Source organism: Balaenoptera acutorostrata, chromosome 20 (genome assembly GCF_949987535.1).
Source record: "Balaenoptera acutorostrata chromosome 20, mBalAcu1.1, whole genome shotgun sequence".
NCBI classification, from domain to species: Eukaryota; Metazoa; Chordata; class Mammalia; order Artiodactyla; family Balaenopteridae; genus Balaenoptera; species Balaenoptera acutorostrata.
In genome coordinates, this window is record NC_080083.1 from 15,255,030 (window position 1) to 15,277,752 (window position 22,723).

A 22,723-nucleotide genomic window follows, 5' to 3' on the forward strand; every position below is an offset into this window, starting at 1 on the left:
AGCTGCTGTGAAAATCAGACTCCCCTCAGACTTGCCCCATCACAATTCTCAGGCTGTCAGATTATCAAGCACAGCCATCTAACTTGAGCATGACAACTCTCAGTGAGATGTGCTACAATTTTTGCACAAGGTCAGGCTTTCTTGGAAGAATTACATCCTTGTTAGTAATACCTGGCCCCACCCTATAACTTAAGTACACAGAAAAACTTGGATCTTAGGAAGATGCCTTTCCCAATTACTGTCTTCTCTAAGAATCCACAAAGAGAAACAGACTTTGAACCCAATGTATCTTATTTACTTGACCCTACTGTCATAAAGTGTTCAAATTCAAGTATTATAAAGATGGTAAAAGGAAAAGGATTCAGGGTTCCCAGACGGAGGAACGATTGGCCACAGAAGTCAGCTTTCAGAGCTCAGTGGGTAAGTGGTAAGACTTTGTCTTGTATAGAAAGTAGGGAGTCATGAAAATTAAAAACAAGTCAAGTGAGAGAAATTCATTTTGAAAAGTTGTTGTCTTAATGGGGTGGAAGAGAAAGGGAGACAGCAATCATCCTCCTTAATAGGGTAGGGTGAGGTCTGCTAAGAAGGCCACACTCTCACTGTTTACTAAGCACCTACAGTGGATAGTGCTTGAGAAAACTCTATTAATGACCAAATTCTGAAATCATCACTGTTAACAGTGCTGTATTGGAAATCTTATTGACAAAATTTTTAAATTATAAAAGAATCAATATTATTTCTAATAGCATCTTACTGAAAGATTGATGAAGACTTGCCAGCCAGAAAGAGTGAGCCTGGCAGGAATGAAACTTGCTCCTGGCAGGACAGGCCTGGGATGGGGAGGAGCAGAGCCAACCCCCAAAAGTCATAGGTATGTTCCAGCTCTTTTTTTTTTTTTTAATTTTTTAATTTTATTTACTTATTTATGGCTGTGTTGGGTCTTCGTTTCTGTGCGAGGGCTTTCTCCAGTTGAGGCAAGTGGGGGCCACTCTTCATCGCGGTGCGCGGGCCTCTCACTACCGCAGCCTCTCTTGTTGCGGAGCACAGGCTCCAGACGCGCAGGCTCAGTAGTTGTGGCTCACGGGCCTAGTCGCTCTGCGGCATGTGGGATCTTCCCAGACCAGGGCTCGAACCCATGTCTCCTGCATTGGCAGGCAGATTCTCAATCACTGCGCCACCAGGGAAGCCCTATGTTCCAGCTCTTGAAGATTAATATTTGTGTTAAGAGGACAAAACTCCAAGTTGCTGAGGTCTTTGGATTGGACAGGGACAGGAAGGGATTAACAGCAGTTTCTTTAAGGAAGATAATATTCACCTAGGCAGCAGCATGGTGAAGAATGTTGCTTTAGGAGTCCTGGGTTAGAATCGTCACCCTGACATTTACAGATTATGTAATTTGACATTTGGTCAAATTATATAATCTCTCAAAACCTTTACAAATGACCTCAAGAAGCTTGTTAGGGGCTTAACTGAGATTGAAATAATGTATGTAAAGGGTTTAGCACACTGCCTGTTGCTTAGAAAACATTCCATATGTGTTTCTACTGTATTTATAGTGATAACTCCTGAAAGGAAGTAATAAATACATGTTTCTCCCTGATGGAAGCAGGGAATATCTTTGGGAGAGAGATGGCAGCAGGAAAAGCGCAGAAGAAGGGAGAAAAGAGGCCTTTGTTATTTATTCTTTTTAACCCATACTGGGTCAAGGGGGAAGAGTGTTATGAGGGAGTAGAGGGCAGGGGGAAAGCAGAGATTAATGTGGTTTAAAGCTTGAGGCTGGGACTTCACTAGTGGTCCAGTGGTAAAGAATCTGCCTTACAATGCAGGGAACGCGGGTTCAGTCCTTGGTCAGGGAACTAAGATCCCACATGTCGCGGGGCAACTAAGCCTGCGCGCCACAACTAGAGAGAAGCCCACGCACCACAACAAAGATCCCGTGTGCTGCAACTAAGACCCGACACAGCCAAAAATAAATTAAATAAATAAATAATAAATAAATCTTAAAAAAAAAAAAAAACTAGAGGCCACGTTCGAATTGAGTCTTTTCTAAGGTGCAAACCATTTGAATCTATGGGATTTGGAACAGTTTCAAAAACCCTCTATTAACAGAGAGCAACTTTATGAAAAATGACCCAAGAGAGGCTTTCAAGACAAGAATTACTTTGTTCAGCAGAGGCTACCTGAGCAGAAAGGAAATTTCACTTTTCCTACTGTTAAAATGACATTCTATCAATGTCTCTGGGGAAGACTGGTTTCACCTTCCCGGGGGCTGCTCTGTAGCTGCCCTCTATTTTATGGCCTATTTCCTTGTGGTTTCGTGTTTTGCTGTCTTTTAAAAAACCCCTAATACTAGAAGTACTTTGAACTTAGTAGTCAGAACAAGATTGTTTAATTAAAAACTAGAAATAGTACCATTATAACTGGGATGACTCATCTGGGACTTTAAGTATATAATAGACAAGAGGAAGGTTCATAAGCTCAGTGTAGACCAAAGTGCAGAACCAAATGCGCTCTTTTTCCCCAGCAGATCAGACTTAAATTCATTAAACATGGCATGGAAGACCAGCAGCCTAATGCAAATGTACAGATTTCTTCTCTTAGCGATTTTATTTCTGCCACATGAGATGACAAGTAAGTTAATACTTTTGGGCCTCTTTTTAAATAAAGAAAATTTCAGATTATAAAATGATTGGGGGCTTCGGGAAATTACAAAATCCAAACTGGAATGATTATACAGTTGGTATGGTTCAGAGTACAGAAGTCAGATAAAATACTGAAAAATTAAGTGGAAAAATATTTTTATGGTTCTAATATTATAAGACAGGGTGAAGTATTTTATTCTCTCCAGAGCCACAGCCAGAATTTTCCTACATTTTAATGCATTTCATTACTAATCATATCTAAAATAAACCTCTGCTCTTTACTTTAGCATACAACATACACGAAAATCTTTTCTGCGTTTGCTCCCCACCCCAACCTGGAAATACCTTTTTCCTTCTTGATTTAAAAAGTGATAAGCAGGCATTGTAATATAAGTTAGGAAATATATAAAAGAATAAAGAAAAGTAAAAATCCCCCCAAATCCCATCATCAAGAGATAACCACTCAATGTTTTGATGTATATTCTTCCAGGTTTTAAAAAAATGCTAGGCAGCAATCACCAGTAGTTCATGCTTTTTAAAGGAAAAGTTAATGCATTTACAGAATATATTAACAAATGATATATAGGGGGCCAGTTTGTGGCAGCTAAAGTCATTTTTTAGCTTTGTTACTTGCTTCTAAATGAGGAAAGTACAAACTGAAATTTAGGTATGTTACAATGGATTTCTAAAAATCAGAGGTAAAAATTAACTGCTATATATCCTGATCATCCACCCCACAACAACAACTTTACCACACAAACCACAGATGTTTAAACATCTTATTTTACTACATTGTCAGTATAATAGTGAAACATCAGATATACAGAACCAAATTTGTCTATAATCCCATCATCTAATCAAAAATGTTTTCAAATTAGCTTTTGCCCATATGCATATTCAATTTTGATATATTTATAGGAATTGTTAGAGATGTACTTTACATTCTGCCTATTCACCTAATATTATGTCTTAAATATTTTTCCATTTTGCTCTTTCTTTCTCCTTTGTATTTCCCCACTCCCATCCCCTTACTATGCTATTTCCAAGCACTTGAAATAACCAATTTAGATCTGGTAACTATTTCTCCACCATTTTCTCTATTTTTATCAATCCTAGTCAATATATAGATAGGATTTTCCCAAGATTTGTCCATACATATATATGTATACATATATATATGTATATATATGTATATGTGTGTGTGTGTGTGTGTATAAATGGGGTAATTCCATACATATTGTTTTCTAACCCAGTGGTTCTCAAACTTCTCTGCATACTAGAATCGCCTGGGAGCCTCTTTAAAACCCCAGTGCCCAGGTTACACTAATATTAATTAGTCAGAACGTCTGGGGGTGGGAGCCAGGCATCAGTACGTTTTTGAAGATCCCCAGATGATTCCAATGTGCAGCAAAATTTGGTAACCATCATTTTTAAATTAATAATCCTTTTCGATCTTTTCCTTGTAAAATCACATAGCTCAATATGACTATTTTTAATCATTGCAGAGCATTTCATTGTACTGATGTAATATATTTAACCAATTCTCTAATTATGGTCTAATTAGATTGTTCTGGTCATTTAGATTGTTCACTCTATCTTAATAGTTTCTTCCTGCACTCCCAGGTTCTGTTTTAACTGTGAATGGTAAAACTGAAAACTATATTCTGGACACTGAGCCTGGCCTCGAAGAATCTCTGAACTGTGCTGTTCAAAACCATACCAGAGAAGAAGAACTTCTCTGGTACCGCGAAGATGGGATAGTGGATTTGAAATCTGGAAACAAAATCAACTCAAGCTCTGTCTGTGTCACTTCCATCAGTGAAAATGACGACGGTATCACCTTTACCTGCAAGCTGAGGAGGAATCAGTCGACGTCCATCTCAGTGGTGCTGAATGTAACTTGTGAGTGAGGGGAAAGAAACTGCTAGTTAGTTTGTGTTGTCTGTACTACACTAAGTGGTAGATGAACTCTGGGTCTAAAGAGTATGTGTATTTTAACATTTGCTTGATACTGCCCAATTGCCCTATTTATGATCCCACAACAACGCATGAGGGTGCCTGTTTCCCACACCCTCATGAGCCTGAGTATCCTCAAGCTCTAAGAATCTGCCAGCCTGACTTGAAATTTTATTTTCATTTTCTAAATCAGGAATGAGGGTGTTCACCTTTTCGTAAATGCATTAGCTTTTCATGGTTCTTGTCTGCAAAATGCTTGCTCATGTCCTTTACCCAGTTTTCTATTGGGTTATTTGCCTTTTTCTTATTGATTTGTATAAGTGCTTTGTACATTAAGGAAATTAGCCTTTTGTCATTTTGAATGATAAGTATTTCGTCTATTTATTTTTGACATTTTAAAATAGTTCTTTTTTTGGCCATATTGAAATTTTAAATGTTTGTGTATTTAAAATTACCAATCTTTTCTTTCTTACCAAGTTTTTCTAGCCTTTGTGTTCTACTTAGAAAGATATTCATTGGGAATCTTTTAACATCACCTTAAACCCTCAAAGGTGAAGCTCTTTGATATTTGGGTTCCAGGTACTGGTAACCCATTGGTGGAACTATCTGAGGTTAGTCATCCTTTGAATGAGTCTATGGAGGTGATCATGTAGGTGGTTTGGGTGGAAAACTGGTTCTACGTGAGGGGGGTGTGGGTAGTGTGGTGAGGGGTGATGTGAGTAAGGGTGATAATATTGTGTGGTCTGGTAGAAAGAGCTCTGGACTTGGAACCTAGTAATAAAATGTCAAAGCCATTTGACCCCATGAGCTCAGCAAACTTTTCTGTGAAAAATTGATGCCATTGTTCTTGAGATAAAAGGGTGGGGAAAATGTCAAGGAATCCAGTGCTGGAATCTGCCGGCATCCTGCAGCTTGAGCTTCCAGAGTGAATCATTTACATGTTTCTGGGCAAAGGAGCTTTGTTTTTTATTTCCTATGAATCGATAAAATGTGATTTTTAACAAGCTATCTCTTGGCAACTTTGTTAGAATCCAAGACTATCAGCATACCTTGGAGCTTTTGTAATCCTTATAAAATGACAGACGAGGAAACTGAGGCCCAGAATGAAGGCCCTAATTATCACATCTGGAGCTGAGAACAGAACACAAATCCCCAGGCTCCTAATCTAGTGCTCTTTCCATTGTACCTTCTTAAGAGAGACACAGTAGAAATGCCGATAATATGATTCAGTGGCTTAAAAAAATGATTTTCAGTTTTCCAGCCTGATTCTACATTTAATATTATCATCGTTGCACATATATAGAAAAAAAACCAATTGGTCAGTGATTCACAGTGACAATAACTGACACAAACTCATCAATCAATAAATCAAGATAAGGTCATAAAGTGACAAGAATATCATGTACAATCTTGAGAAGTATTATGGATTATTGTTATAAATTGCAGACCAAGAACTCAGTGGAAGCTTGATAATACACTATTTGGAGGAGGGTGTGCAGAAACTTTTTTTTTTTTTTTTAATTTATTTTTTTGGCTGTGTTGGGTCTTCGTTGCTGTGCACGGGCTTTCTCTAGTTGCGGCGAGCGGGGGCTACTCTTCATTGCGGTGCGCGGGCTTCTCATTGCAGTGGCTTCTCTTGTTGCGGAGCAAGGGCCCTAGGCGTGCAGGCTTCAGTAGTTGTGGCACACGGACTCAGTAGTTGTGGCTTGCAGGCTCTAGAGCGCAGGCTCAGTAGTCGTGGCGCACGGGCTTACTGGCTCTGCGGCATGTGGGATCTTCCCGGACCAGGGATCGAACCCGTGTCCCCTGCATTGGCAGGCGGATTCTCAACCACTGCGCCACCGGGGAAGCCCCAGAAACTTCTTTTATGCGTTGTTGCTGAAAGTATAAATTGAGACCACCTCTTTTGCAATATCTATCAAAATTTAAAGTGCGCCTACCCTATGACCCAGCGTTTCTGCTTTGAGATGTTAACCTTAGAGAAATATATGCACATATGCATAAAGAGACATATACAAGGATTTTTTTGACTTTTCCTTTTAGATTTTATTCAAATATTTGCTGAATATTTGGTCACATTTTTCTCCTTGCTTTTGCTTTTAGTCTTTAGATTATAGCCACTACACAGGGTTCTGTCCTGAGCCCATTCTTTTTTTTTACAAGGATGTTTATTGAAGCACTGTTTAGCATTTTAAAATGAAAATAACCTGATGCCCATCAAAATAAAATAATTAAAGAGTCAGATATTATACTATAGCACTCTAAAAGCAATGAGCTGGAATTCTGTGGTTCAACATGAATATATCTCAAAGCATGCAATTGTTGAGAGAGTGAAGTCTTTTATGTAAACACTTCTCACACTCCTAGAACAATACAATATATTTCCTATGGGTATATCATATGTATTTTTAAAATACTATTTAAAAAAAGAAGATCTGCAAGTATTTACATCAAACTCATAGCACTGGGTGTCTCTGGGGAGTCAGGAAGTGACCAGGATGGAGTCAAGGAGGACCTTAACTTTATCTGAAATGTACTGATACTTTTAAAAGGGAATGCTCATATAGAGCCGATATGCTTAAAAATTAATTTTAAATAGTTAAATAAAAAGGAACAACTATCTGAATACCATATAACATTCTTGTTGGACATGGATACAGAATTCAAACACATTCCAAAGAGCAATAAAATGTCATTCTTCTGAGAGAGCTATTAATAGCACAGCCTACTCAGGGTCTAATTATTCAGTGTGCAGATTATACAAGCTCCTTTTTTCCCTCCTTCTCTGCATCTATCTCTTTCCTACTGCCCACTTTTCATGCATTTTATTACTCTTCTGTACCTTGGCCAAAAAAATGCAAGGAGCATGGAGAAGAGGGGAGAGTCAGCTCAACCATTTCTCCCCCTAGATGTTGGAAAGCCCTGGTGGTAGTAAGGGTTGGAATTATTTGGTGAAGATAAATGGGTCTACAGATGTCCTTATCATGAAGGGAATAAGAAGTTGCTCACACAGAAGGTTGAGAGGGACTCAAGGTTATGCTCTTCTTCCATGGATGCCAGAGTTGCCACAATTGGAGTGCCTTCTGAGAGAAGGACATTATTTCTAGAAGATCATTGAGGAAATGCAAATATGCATTGGTAAATCTCTGGCCAGGGCAAGTATGGGTATTCTTCCATGTGTTACAAATTGTCTACTTAATACAGATTCATTATTATATACATTTGTTTCATGGTTTGTCTTCCCCACCACATTAAAAGTGCTATTAAGTTTGAAAATGGGTGTATGTTATTTACCATTGTATCCCTGGTTCCTAGCCCAGTGCTTGTCATACAGTAGGTACTCAATAAATTTTTGTCAAATAAATGAATGATTACATGAGATAGACTGAAGGGATATGTTGAACACTGGCAATAAACTATTGCTTATCTGCTAATTAAACTTAAATGCTTGCATCTTGCAGTTCCTCCTCTCCTAAGTGGCAACGACTTCCAAACAGCTGAGGAAGGCAGTGATGTGAAGTTGGTTTGCAATGTGAAATCCAACCCCCAGGCTCAAATGATGTGGTACAAAAACAGTGGCGTCTTGAATTTAGAGAAAAACCATCACCAACTCCAACAGACAAGTGAGTATCTTCAACTGTCAATCACCAAAGTCAAGAAATCTGACAACGGAACCTACAGCTGTATTGCAAATTCACTTATGGAAACGAAGACCAAGGACTTTCACCTTATTGTCAAAGGTAACTCTCTTGTTTATTTACTGAAATATAGTTGATTTACCATATTATGTTAGTTTCAGGTGTACAGCATAGTGATTTAATATTTTTATAGATTATACTCCCTTTCACATTATTACAAAACAATGGCTATATTTCCCTGTGTTGTACAATATATCCTTGTTACTTATACACAGAGTTTGTGTCTCATAATCCTATAGCCCTATCTTGCCCTTCCCTCCTTCCCTCTCCTCACTGGTATCCACTAGTTTGTTTTCTATATCTGTGAGTCTGTTTCTGTTTTGTTTTATACTTCATTTATTTTTTTTGCACATATAATTGATAACATACAGTATTTGTCTTTCTCTGTCAAATCGACAGAGAGCTTAATACTTTTGAGGTCCATCCACAGAGGTAACTCTCTTTTTAAGTAATATCTAGCATAGTACAAAACTCAGAGAGATGCTCAGTAAATATTTTTTGTGACAACAAATGATGATGACAATTATGATTAGTAGCTAGGATTTTCTTTGGAGAATTATCTCGATCCAAGGAATTCTAGTTATTTCTTTTAGGGGAATTATTCCCATTCCATATAAGATACTGCTTTTTGAGCAAAGGTCCTTTTCTAGAATCAAGTAGTAGAAGACAGTTCTGGTTGGCTTTTATGAAGGAGTATTTCCATGAATTTTCCTGGGCAACAAGGTTTGTAGGAACTGGACTTTTTTTTTTATTTGGCTGCGTTGGGTCTTCATTGCTGCGCGCGGGCTTTCTCTAGCTGCGGCGAGCGGGGGCTACTCTTCGTTGCGGTGCGTGGGCTTCTCATTGCGGTCGCTTCTCTTGTTGCAGAGCAAGGGCCCTAGGCGCGCAGGCTTCAGTAGTTGTGGCACGCAGACTCAATAGTTGTGGCTTGCAGGCTCTAGAGCACAGGCTCAGTAGTCGTGGCGCACGGACTTAGTTGCTCCGCGGCATGTGGGATCTTCCCGGACTGGGGTTGGAACCCATGTTCCCTGCATGGGCAGGCGGATTCTTAACCACTGAGCCACCCGGGAAATCCGGAACTGGACTTTTGAGTTAACAGCTTAGTGACAAACAGAAGAGAAGTCATAAACACATAGAGGAAAAATATACTGACTAGATAAGAAAATAGATCTATAAAATCACTCCTAACTCTGAAATTGTAACCTATAGGCTAATCAGAAAAGGGAGTGGGGGAGAATGGGGGAAACAACTTCTTTCTCTTGGCTTCATGCTTCTTCTACCCAGGTTTATGATCTCTGCAATAACAAGGAACAAAAGAAGCTCCAAGTGTCTTTCCCTCCTCTTATTTCTCACTCATATAGAAAGAGGAAGGCGAGATACCTGGAGTGGCAGATGCAGATAATGCTCACGCACACATTTCCTGGTCTGGGGCCAGGATGCTAGAAGCAGCCAAACAAGCTGAGGCTCCTACATCTTGTTAGAACATCATTCACTTTGTCATTGGCCTCTCTGTGCCACTCATTGCCTTTCTTGCCAGTCCTCAGGAAGCCAGTTGAACCCCAGCCAGAAGCGTTGGACATATGACCATAGGGCTTCTTATTACGGTATCAATAGAGTGGCTGGTTGGTAGGAAGGGCTGCCAGTTGAATGCCCATCACTGTGATTTCTGGTGCGTTCAGTAATTTGTCCTGCAGAACAGTGACAGTATGTCCAGGCGCTACTTGCTTTAAAAACCAAACCCACAAACTCTTGGTTAAGAAGGAATCATAATTACTCTATGTCACATTAAGCATACAGCTTGGGCTTCCCCGGTGGTGCAGTGGTTGAGAATCTGCCTGCCAATGCAGGGGACACGGGTTCGAGTCCTGGTCTGGGAAGATGCCACATGCCACGGAGCAACTAAGCCCGTGAGCCACAACTACTGAGCCTGCGCGTCTGGAGCCTGTGCTCCGCAACAAGAGAGGCCGCGATAGTGAGAGGCCCGTGCACTGCGATGAAGAGTGGCCCCCGCTTGCCACAACTAGAGAAAGCCCTCACACAGAAACGAAGACCCAACACAACCAAAAATAAATAAATAAATAAATAAATAACATTAAAAAAAAATACAGCTTGTGTGGCAAGCAGGATGCCAGCTTGGCAAATTAGCTTTCAGGTGGGCAGAATCCTGTTTTGGGTTGAGCTCTTCCAAACCAACTGGTTTTTCTCATTTCTTTCTGCGTTATTACTTGCCTGGCTATTGGCTGCCTTAGGAGCATAAGCACTCCGATGCTGGTGCTCAGGCTAAATGCCAGGTTTGCCATGAGCTCTCCCAGCTTCACGGCTCAGTGGGGTAGTTTCTAAATGAGGCCGTGCAAAGTGAGAAATGACAACACGGATCTCTTCTTGAGCACAAGATTTTAGCCACGTGTTGAGATTATTTTACCATAATGAATATGGGCTGGGATGGGTTGGGGGGAAATACCAGATCTGGTTATAAATAAGAGACTAAAAGGAAGAGATGCAGTTACACTTTCCAAACTCACTTTCAACAGAAACTTGGAATCCAAAGTGAGCCAGCGGGTCAGGCAGTTTATTTCAGTTTGTTTATGGAGTGAAAGCTGTCACATGTGGCTTCATTTTATTCAGCTTGGTAAAAATATTCTGATCTATGACTGAGTTCTGATTTTTTCCCCCAACTGTACCACCTTTGCCTCTTCTTCATTTTGACATCTTTCCTTGGCACTGTAAGTTCATGGGGTCCCCAGGAAGAGGCGCTTTGGTGTGTCCCAGGGCTGGTTATTACAGAGTCAGTGTTTACAAGAAGTCCCAGGGACTTCCCTGGTGGTCCAGTGGCTAAGACTCTGAACTGTCAATGCAGGGGGCCCGGGTTCAATCCCTGGTCAGGGAACTACATCCCACATGCTGCAACTAAAGATCCCGCATGCCGCAACTAAGACCCAGTGCAGCCAAATAAATAAATATTAAAAAAAAAAAAAGAAATCCCATTGAGCAGAGCTTCTCCAGAGGGTTGGTGCCACCCATACCCTCATGAAAATAATTTTTAGCAACAGCTAAAAGAGAGCAAAAGTAAAGGATGCTTAATCTACTCCCTAAAATTATCCTGAGCTGGACACATAATGGAGAAGAAAACAGTTGAAAGGTAAATAGTTAGTGTGTCATACAATTATGGAGGGATAAACCCCATTTCATAATCTTGAGGCATATAGGGCTTGGGCTTTGAAATTAGATTAATCAAAAGTCTTCTCTTCCCCTTCTCTCTTCATTTCACCTTTCATATACTATCTCATAACACTTTGTCCTTTACAACACTATCTCAGTCTGCAGTAGTTTTTTTTTTTTTTTCACACACACACACTGTATTTTATTTTTACAAGAGATAAAAGTTTTTTTTTTTTAATGTCAGTCTCTCCCACTAGAATATGAGCTCCTCAGAGACAGGAGCCTTCCATGCCTGTCCTATTTTTTCAGGGCTAAGAACAGCACCTAACACACAGTAGTCATTTAGCAAAAATCTATTGATTTCATTCACTCTACAAACTCAATTATACAATAAATAGCACACTCTTTATTTCCTATAAATTCCAAAAATTTTATCTTAGCCATGATTGGAGCCCCTTTCCCTCCTAGGGCGGCATCAGAATCCAGGAGCTTAGACAGAGTCATTTAAATACCTTTGTTGACCTTAGCACTATTACTTTTGTAAGTTTCACCCCATATAAAATATATTAAAATGAAGTACTGAGGATACTTTTTGGCTGTAAAAATTTGAAAGGGTATTTAAAACTTGCATACATTTTGAATTTTTCTATAAATAAGTTATTAATTTGGTTCTTAAGTTTTAAATGTTGTTATTATTATTTAACAGTTGGGTGATAGTTGACACAAAGTTACATTTTATAGATGCTTAAACATTTATGAATTTTGATTAACTTTGCCACTTTATTTTCATATTTGGAGCCAATACTTTTTTTTTCCGGTCTCAAATATTTTCATAGGCTCTTGGAAAGCTTACAAGCACAGGGACTGCACCTGTAGTACAAAATGGCTCTGAGCTTACCTGGTGTTCATAAAACAAGGGAATGGGCTTTCACTTCTAGGTGGCTGGTGTCTTCCTAGCCCAAGTTAGAAGTAGACTCTCTGTTCTTCCATATCATTTAGAGAAAGATGAAAATCTTTGCCAGGGTTGGGAAGGCTGATGCTTAGCGTTCTACTTTCCTAGGGGCACTAAGCAGCCACCCTGTATAATGTCTTGTCACCTACTTGGGGCACTATCACAGCACAGCTACAAGGGTCCCACTGTTCCTCCCTCCTTAGTCCAGCAGCTTCCTCACCTTTTCTCTTCTTGCTCTTAAAACCTTCCTCCCTCTCTTTCTCCCTCGAGGATACCTCCCAACATCTTTCAGGCTTTTCGAATGGCAGGAAAAAACATTGATTTCAGCCTACTTCTGCTTTCTGCATGGCAAAAATTATGGATCAAGCACAAAATGATCTGACTTTGGGGAGTTATTCATATTACAGTAAATTATCCTTCCAAGAAGGAATGGATTCAAAGCCTGTCTCTGCTAGTTACTAGTTCTGTGACTTTGGACAAGTAAACTCAAAGCCCCTGGTTCCTCGCCTATAAAAACAAATGATAATAATACTCTTCGGGATTGTTTGGAGAATTTTAATTAAGAGGAAAAATGTTAAGTGCAAGGCACCGTGGCTGGGACATACTAGAAGTACATAAATTAGAAGCATATAAATGTTAACTTTCTCGTTTCCTGTGTTTTATGCTTCCAACAGATAAAGCTTCATCTGTACCAATAGAACCCATTATTGCTGCATGTATTGTGGTCTTTCTGACCATGTTATTTGGACTGATTGCCAGAAGAAAAAGAATAATGAAGGTATCTAAGTATTCTAAGCTAAAAAGTCATCTAAATAAAGGCAGAGAACTGGCTATATAAGTGACTATAGAATTAGGAAACATACTTGAACAATCTGGTCTCTCTACCATGAGATCTAAAATGGAAGTTGCTCAAGGGAATAAAAATTGTACATCTATTATGAGTACAGCTTTACGAAGAATAGAGTAGAAGAATAGAAGTTCATATGGACAAGACCTGAATGAAAATAGCTGTGGTGTTAGAAGTAGGTGCTGATTTTTCTTCCTTTTAAATTTCTCTTTATTGTTGCTATGGTTCCTTTGGTACAATAAGTAAATAAATAAATATAGAGGCACATCTGCTCTGGATTCAGAGATCTGTGTGAAAAAGATGGCACTTACTGCTCACCTCTGGAGTACAGGCACATGCCCTGGCTGTGGTGGACTGGAGTTTGAATTGTTGAATGGTTAACCTTGTTGGTTAGCATGATGCAGAGGACCTGCATGCATAGGTTAATGCTATTCATTTGACTCCACCAGTTAATCCAGTGCCAAAGGCAGGCAAACGTGGCAGAAAGCCTCTAAGGAAAGGCCAGTGTGGAATTACATTTTCTTAGGTTAAATAAAAATGATTAATGTGGTCAAAGAAATAAGACCTAGACCAGTGCAGAGGTGGCTGTATTCCCAGCCACCTCTGTATTGGTATGTATTTTTCTACATAGACGATTAACAGACATGTGGGTTTCCTGTCCCTTGAGCCACCTTGATGCATTCAAAATGTTTATCCATGGGCCTTAGCAAAACAGGCAAATTCATTGCCCTTGTCATGTTTGCTTTTAGCTCTGCATAAAGGATAAAGATCTTCCAAGCAGAACAGCTCTGTAAGTACTCTGGGCTGGGGTTAATGATTTTCCATAAGCAGATGGGTAGCAGTCAGTGGTGTGCATCATAAAGCCCATCCTGGGCAAACTCCTCCTGAGATGGAAGGTGCTAGAAGGTGAAGTGGTTCAGGGGAGAATGGAGGGTGGAGGAGAATCTGCCTCCACTTTAGAGGAAGACAGGTGAGGCTAGGTTGGAAGGTTGCTTAGAACTGACAACACCTTTGGTCTTGAGCCTACTCTTTCTTTAAGCAATTTCAGGCTAATGCTTGTGCAACTGCCTTTTATTGCCACACAATGTAAATGTCTGAGAGAGCTTACCCTGGGGGAAGCCACTGCTGCATTCTCCTTCACAACCAGGTCAGAAGCCACATTCCTCATTCTAAATACCACCTTCTCTTTGGAGCTTGCTTCAGACTGTTGGCTCCAGCATACCTGAAGTGGGCAGTGGCTAAAAAGAACAGAGGCATTCTTTCCAAGAGTATGAATTTTGTTTCGATTTTTTTTCTTAGTGTTGTGATCACCATTATAATTAATTTCTTGATTCATTTCAGATGAAAAAGCCAAGATGACATCTAATACAGCAAGAGTTTTGCATCAGGACCTCCTTGATTTATGTAGTCCCATCTGTATTTATTGCTATTATTAAATTCATTCCTGTCAAATTGTCAGAGGTTATGAAGTGTTTCATTAAGCACTTAGCAGCAGTTGTTATGACTAATTTAATATACTTGCAAGAACACTTTCAGGAAGAAAGCTGTAAAGATTGAAAGATAAGATTTTTAAAGTCTTCTCCTTGAAGGATATGTTAATTAATTGAAATTTGTCCTGAAAAGATTGGTAACCATTCACATTTAGTGTGTATTCTTCTAGGTAGGAGATTAACAGACATTTGGGTTTCACAAATCAGTACACTACCAAAAAAAAACTGGGGGGTGGGGCAACATAGAGGGATCAATTTCTAAAGTTGCCAAGGAAACACATAAGTAATATCAATTATATCTACCTTCACTGCCATTTCAAAAAAGAAATGTTCTAGGACTGAAAAAGGAAGGATATAATCTCAGAATATAAGGTATTCCTTTAAATGGAAAAAATTCAGTATTATAAAAAACAACATATGTCCTTATTTTTCTCATCTTATTGTGGTTGACAGTCACAAACTTTGTGAGTTTTGTGTGGTGATGAAGATGAAAACGTCAGGGGACAGGGGATAGCATGTTTGTTTCCTAGTATCCTTTGTTCTTTTTGCATAGCCATTTGCATAGATCCAGCGATAATATGAATCAGCCTGTACTCTTCTCATATACCTCACTTTAAAATTGCAGCTCTCTTATTATTTATCGCTGACTTTCCCCACTTCCATTCTTTCTTCATTTTTTTCCCTGTAAGAGTCTCTGCTTCAGTTTCCCACACAACTGGGTTGGGTTATAGGGAGAGGCAGCCTTGGCCAGAAGCACCCTTGATTGTCTCTGCTGTGCTCTCACTGTATCTTAGAAAAAATTTTTTTGTCTAATGTTGCAGGAGCTAAATGTGCCACAGCGAAAGAGAAAGAGAGAGAGCTGCTGTCAGACAGGTGGTTAAAATCCCTTTATTGCCGTAGAAGCAAAGAGAAGAAATGAGCAGAATGTATTAAATCTTAACAGTCTTTTGTTTCTAAGAAGGACAGACACATCCTCCTGTTAGGCTCCTCTTTGCTTCCTTGGAAACGTCAGCATGAAATGGAGAGAGACCATTAAAAACTGTGGTTCACAGATTTCTCTGTCTTCTTGGAGGCCCTAGTAGGTTTTGTGGGGAAGCCTTCAGATCATGTCCCTCATTCAGGGTTTCTCAAATTAGAATTTGGAAGCCCTGTGAAAATGCTGTAAGGATAAGGTAGGAGGATTGCGAAAATCTGAAAGGTTAGACAATTAAGTGGAACCCTGGAAACGAGAAATTAAAAAATGGTGGGGTGGGATAGTTTAAAGTGGAAGAGGAAACAGAAAAACTTAACATATTTAATTGGACTTGGAAACAGGAGATCTGAGTTCCAGTCTTGGCTGTGTTACCTTGGGCAAGCGCTTTTCCCCCTCTTGGGCCTTTGGAAAATAAGGAGGTTGGATTAAGAGGAGGATTAAGATTCATTTTCATTTTAGCGTGAAAATTCTGTGATCCTCAGAAGATCCCCACATAGTTCAGTTAATTGTCTAAAGGAGTTGGCAAGAAAGACTGTAAATGTAATACCTTTGCCCCACCTAGCAGAGTTATGAATCATCTTTGTTCTAGGACACATAAATATCCTTGAGAATTACAGGTCATCAGGAAAGAGTTTCTTCACCCTTCTTAAATACAATGACCTTGTACGTTAGCACAGAGAAGCAATCTTAACTAGTTTTAACAGAGCACAGCCATATTATAAATAGTCATTGCCTCTCATTTTGCCTTACAGTTTTGAAACAGAGTCTGTACTTAAACTATGTCTATTATTTAAAATTAGAAGTTAGCCTAGAGCCTGTCTTAGAAAGATGTGAAATTCCAGGACTCAAAAGAAACCCCATATGTAAATCAACTATACTTCAATTAAAAAATAATAAAATTAAAAAAATAAAGAAACCCCATAACCTTTCCCCAATGTTTTCTCTACCTACTGTGAGGTACGTGGAATTCCAACATACCCTCATCTGGTTTTGACCCTTTGGACTACAAATACCAGTGGAGAAGTGACAGAGAAATCCAGTTGCTCCCTTCTCAACCTTCCTATCAATAAGGACAACTTTCATAATTATTATTTTTCTCCTTCTTGGGCCCCATATTTTGAAAGAACTGGTCTATCAAACAAATTTTATGTATTAAATAAGAGTCATCTGTTTTCCCAATTTAAAAAACATTTATCAATGATACCTACTTGTCAGTCTAAGTTTCTTTTATGACAATACAATTACCCACTTGACGTAATTCCATTTAAAAGAAAATAAATCTCGTACTATAGTTAACCTGTGTAGTTTTTTAGAGGTTAGCAATATAATCATTGCAATCAGGCTTTTTGAATCATTGAAAATAGCTTACAACTATTACCAAATAGTTCACCAACTTTACGCCTGTCATCACCATGATCATGACTACTTTCCTGAACCTATTAGCCAGGGGTCATAAAGTCAAATTCTTACAGGGGTCAAGCAGATCAATGAGTGAAGCAGGCTAGATGTACAACAATAGGGAGTGGTGGGGACTGTGGCAAATAGCATATCTATGTCTAAAAGGGAGCTAATAGTTACCACTGGGGACAGATCTTCTGATTCTGTAAGAGAAGTCAGAAATCTGGATTTTTATGTGTAGTTCTCCTAATTTAAAAAAACTTTAAAAAAATCTTGTATATCTAGGAGTAGAAGAATCTTCTCACCCCAATATGTGTCATTCTCTGTTAGGTAAGTTACAACCTGGTGTTGACTTGGGCTTTCATTGTTTCATGGAGATTTTTGTGAAACAGCTCTTGTAATTTTCACTCATAGCCTACTATCTCCCAAAGCTCAAGCATGATCATGATGAACCAAATCAGAGGATAGTTAGTTCTGCAGGAATACCTCAGAGATATTGCGGATACATTGCAATAAAGCAAACATCTCAAAAAAGTGGGTAACAAATTTTTTTGGTTTCCCGGTGCATATAAAAGTTAGGTTTACACTTCACTGTAGTCTATTAAATGTGCAATAGCATTATGTCTAAAAACGATGTACATACCTTAATTTAAATATACTTTACTGCCGGGACTTCCCTGGCAGTCCAGTGGTTACGACTCCGGGCTGCCAATGCAGTGGGTGCGCGTTCGATCCCTGGTTGGGGGAAATAAGATTCCCACATGCTGCGGGGCGCAGCAGAGAAAAAAAACCAAAACTTTATTGCTGAAAAATGCTAACTATCATCTGAGGCTTCAGTGAGTTGTATGTAATCTTTTTGCTGGTGAAGGGTCCTGCCTCAATGTCCTTGGCTGCTGACTGATCAAGATGGTTGCTGCTGAAAGTTTGGAGTGGCTGTAGCCATTTCTTAAAATAAGGCAGTAATGAACAATGAAATGTGCCACATCAATTGATTCTTCCTTTCACGGATGACTTCTCTGTAGCAGGCAATGCTGTTTGCTAGCATTTTACCTGCAGTAGAACTTCTTTCAAAATTGGAGTCAATCCTCTCAAACCCTGCTGCTGCTTTATCAACTAAGTTTATGTAATGTTCTAAATCCTTTCTTGTCATTTCAACAGTCTTCACAGCATCTTCACCAGGAGTAGATTCCATCTCAAGAAACCACTTTCTTTGCTCATCCATAAGAAGCAACTCCTCACCCATGAAAGTTTTATCATGAGATTGCAGCAATTCATCACATCTTCAGGCTCCACTTCTAATTCTAGTTCTCTTGCTATTTCCACCACATCTGCCGTTACTTTGTCCACTGAAGTCTTGATCCCCTCAGTCATCCATGAGGGCTGGAATCAACTTCTTCCAAATTCCCGTTAATGTTGATATTTTGACCTCTTCCCATGAATCATGAATGCTCTTAGTGGCATCTAGAATGGTGACTACTTTCCAGAAGGTTTTCAATTGACTTTGCCCAGATCCATCAGAGGAATTACTATCGATGGCAGCTATAGCCTTATGAAATGTATTTCTTAAATAATAAGATGTGAAAGTTGAAATTACTCCTTGATCCATGGGCTGCAGAGTGGATGTTGTGTTAGCAGGCATGAAAACAACATTAATCTCATTGTATATCTCCATTAGAGCTCTTGGTGACCAGGTGCATTGTCAATGAGCACTGTCAATATTTTGAAAGGAATCTTTTTTTCTGAGCCATAGATCTCAACAGTGGGCTTCGAATACTCAGTAAACTATGTTGTAAACAGATGTGCTGTCATCCAAGCTTTGTTGTTCCATTTATAGAGCACAGGTTTTCAACAGGTACCAAAAAACTGGAAAGCATTTCAGATAAGATGTTAATGGCGCAAAGATAGATACATGCCTCAGTGAGACAGATTGACCCTTATACTAGCTAAATAATGAGAGCAATACTCTGTAGGACTGTGATTTTCTGAAGTAAAGATTATCTGCTTCTCAATTCTATGTGTATAATACTCTCCTGGTGCTAGCTTTGACAGGCGAATTTTGAAATGTTGGCCCCAGTAATGATTGTGCTAGTTCATAATCTTCATTAGATTATGAGTATAATCCCCAAAAGTGTTAGAAATATTTCCAAGCAGTTTCTGATCTTTACTCCGTATTTCTGGGCATTTGTAATATGGTATTCTACTGATTTATATATATATATATATATATATATATTTTTTAACTAAAGTTTATGTTTAGATTATGATTTAGCATAATTCTTAAGGGCCCTAGGATTTTTGGAATGGTAAGAGAGCATATGGCTTCAGCTTAAAGTCATCAGCTGCATTGGCCCCTAACAAGAGAGTCAGCCTGTCCTTTGAAGCTTTGAAGCCAGGCATTGACTTCTGTTCTCTGGCTATGGCATCTCCTTCCAATATAAGACTGTTTTGTCAACATTGAAAATCTATTGTTTAGTGTAGCCCCCTTCATTAATTATCTTAGCTGGATCTCCTGGATAACTTGCTGCAACTTCTATATCGGCACTTGTTGCTTCACCTTGCACTTTGATGTTACGGAGATGGCTTCTTTCCTTAAACCTCATGAACCAACCTGTGCTAGCTTCAAACTTTTCTTCTGCAGCTTCCTCACCTCTCTCAGCCTTCATAGAATTGAAGAGAGTTAGGGCCTTGCTCTGGATTAGGCTTTGACTTAAGGGAATGTCGTGGCTGGTTTGAGCTTATATCCAGACCACTCAAACTTTCTCCATTATCAGTAATAAGGCTGTTTTGCTTTCTTATTATATGTGTGTTCACTGGAGTAGCACTTTTCACTCCCTTCAAGAACTTTTCCTTTGCACTCACAGCTTGGTTGTTTGGCACAAGAGGGCTAGCTTCCAGCCTATCTTGGCTTTTGACATGCCTTCCTCGTTAAACTTAAAATAAGAGACATGCGCCTCTCCCTTCATTTGAATACTTCGAGGCCACTGTAGGGTTATTAATTGGCCTAATTTCAATACTGTTGTGTCTCGGGGAATAGGGACGCCTGAGGAGAGAGAAAAACGGGGGAACAGCTGGTCGATGGAGTAGTCAGGACACACTCAACACTTATCAATTGTTTGCTGTCTCATATGGGCACAGTTTGTGGCACCCCAAAACAATTACAAAAGTAACATCAAAGATCACTGATAACAGATCACCATAACAAATATAATAATAATGAAAAAGTTTGAAATATTGTGAGAATTACCAAAATGTGACACAGAGACACAAAGTATGCAAATGCTGTTGGGAAAATGGCACCCATAGACTTGCTCGATGCAGGGTTGCCACAAACCTTCAATTTGTAAAAATCGCGATATCTGTGACGCTCAATAAAGCAAAGTGCAATAAAACAAAGTATGCCTGAGCTGTGCTGAGGACTTTACCTGCATTACTTGATCCTGTGAATGACCCTATAAAGTAGTCATGATTGTCCCAACTTTGATGACGAGGACACTTGGGCTCAGAATGCTTAACTAAGTTATAGAGAGTGACTAAGCTGGAATTCATACCAAGCTGATCCAAAGCCTGGGGACTGGAGTAGGAGAGAAGCTATCACAGAAGGGGCAAAAGTTGAATAATAAAGACAAACCACCTCTCTCATAATTTCCTGTTGTTGCAACAACCCTAACAGGTAGGTGTTGGAATCCCCATTTTACAGATGAGGAAACTGAGGATTAGAGAAACAAAATAACATGCTCAAACTCACACAACTAGCAGGAAGTGTAGTTGGGATTTGAACCCAAGGCAGTTTGACCCCACAGTCCATGCTCCTTTCTCTACACTGCACTATCTTGGAGCCTAAGGATTAGGATAAAGCTACCAGAAAGCGATTGAGAACATCTTACTGCTTTAGGAGTTTGGGGGTTGTAGCAGAGATATTCATCATTCACTGAATATCCTGGTGCTCTTCACATTTCCCTGCTCGCATGCCATTAACTAGACCATGTGACTAGTTCTAGTCAAAGGGCTATGGATAGAATTAACGGTGTCACTTTCAGACAAAGCAAAGCAGAATGGATGCATATTCTTTCACTTCTTTCTTCCTCTGACATGGCAACTGGGGAGAACATCTGTTAGTCTGGGATTCTGAATAACGTTGTGGAACAGAGCTACCTGCTCACATGTAAGTGAGAAATAGACCCTTGTGTCAAACCACTATTCTTTAGGGTTAATTTGTTACTGCAGCATAACTTAGCCTATCCTGACTAACGCAGGTATTTTCATTGGCATAATTCAAATACTCACAAAACTTTCATTATAATAAGAATTCAGGGGAAAGTTTAATCTAGTTTAATGAAATAATGCTTAATTTCAAGGGCAAGTTCATAATAATCCCCATCCCTCCCACCAGGGACATATAAAATGCTGAATAACCTGCAGTAAAATCATAACTTTCCTTTTGAATAGACTTACATCTATTGACAACACATCTTTAAGGAAATAGGGCAGCAGTAGTGCAGCTAGAAAAAAAATTAATTCATTTGTTTCATTTTATTAAAAAAGACAAATTATACTTAATCTCATGCCAGCAACTATAGAAAATAAAATCTATAAGTTAATGACAAATTCCTTAACACTCATATAATCTTTTTTCAAGAGCTTATCTCTGCAACATCAAGGTTGTTGTATAGCAAACATCATGGGTAGTTTTTGTGTACGTAATACTGGAAAGCATGAAGGACACTACTGTGAATTCCCAAAAACCTGCGCTCTCAGAGGATTGTGTACATATTAAGAAAAAATTGGAGATCTGGGGTTCCTGCCAACAGATTCCTAAAGTGTTGCTGTGGAAACTCATGAATTATTTGTCTTTATTTCTTTGGGCAATCTTGGTAGTAACAATAGTGTCAGCCTCTGTTTAAATTATAGGTATTAACAGCAATCTCTTACATTTTCATGTTACCTTATAGTTTATAAAACATTTTACACATGTCTTGTTTGATCCTCACAGCCACTCTGTGAGACAGGTAGTGATGTCATTACTTATGATGTACAACTGGAGATACCAAAGTTCAGAAAGGTTAAGTGATCTGTCCAAGGTCACACAGCTTGTATGAAGAGTCACTCTTCCCATCACCTGACTTTTGGCTCTAGGTGAGTACTATAATTGCTCTCAGTTTTGTACAGGACAATCATTCAGCCCTTTTGCCTTTTGGGTAATCACTGTATGCCAGTAAGAATTGAGATAGGAGATGAGAAATTAAACTAACACATGTAATTTTTAGAACTTCTCAAAATTGAGTTCTCTGAGTTACCTGAAGTATAGTGACATCACATAGCAATAGTTATACTCCGATAAGCACTTACCTTATATTGTACTGTGCTAAGCACCTTATATATAACTTACTTAATCTTTATAACAATCACATAAGAAGGGTCCTATTTTTATCACACCCATTTTACAGGGGAGGAAAACTGAGGCACAGAGAATTTAAGTCACACTTCCTGGGTCACACAGCTTGTTAGTGGCTGAATAAGAATTTAGACCAAGGTTGTATGGCTCCTGGGTCTTTAACCATTATACAAAATTGCCTCTTACATTAATAACTAACTTATATAGTATTTCCTA

At 39.1% G+C, this 22,723-nt stretch overlaps 1 protein-coding gene and 1 non-coding gene across 2 annotated transcripts; both read left to right on the plus strand.

Moving 5' to 3' along the window:
• The first annotated feature begins 2,495 nt into the window (after window positions 1–2,495).
• TMIGD1 (transmembrane and immunoglobulin domain containing 1) lies at window positions 2,496–14,686 on the plus strand. Its single transcript, XM_007183835.2, has 6 exons — window positions 2,496–2,631; window positions 4,266–4,544; window positions 8,060–8,338; window positions 13,082–13,185; window positions 14,004–14,044; window positions 14,596–14,686. The coding sequence occupies exons 1-6, from the start codon at window positions 2,550–2,552 to the stop codon at window positions 14,597–14,599; spliced, it is 789 nt and encodes a 262-aa protein (XP_007183897.1). The 5' UTR covers window positions 2,496–2,549; the 3' UTR covers window positions 14,600–14,686.
• TRNAD-GUC (transfer RNA aspartic acid (anticodon GUC)) lies at window positions 11,111–11,183 on the plus strand. The gene has a single exon. It is a non-coding gene; the product is annotated as a tRNA-Asp (tRNA).
• Window positions 14,687–22,723: the final 8,037 nt, after the last annotated feature.

Excerpts from the sequence above, each read along its gene's own strand:
- TMIGD1 (XM_007183835.2), top strand. The coding sequence starts at position 2,550 with ATGGCATGGAAGACCAGCAGCCTAATGCAAATGTACAGATTTCTTCTC. Across the intron at positions 2,632-4,265 it reads TCTGCCACATGAGATGACAA|GTTCTGTTTTAACTGTGAAT; the intron begins GTAAGTTAATAC and ends CTGCACTCCCAG. Across the intron at positions 13,186-14,003 it reads GAAGAAAAAGAATAATGAAG|CTCTGCATAAAGGATAAAGA; the intron begins GTATCTAAGTAT and ends GTTTGCTTTTAG.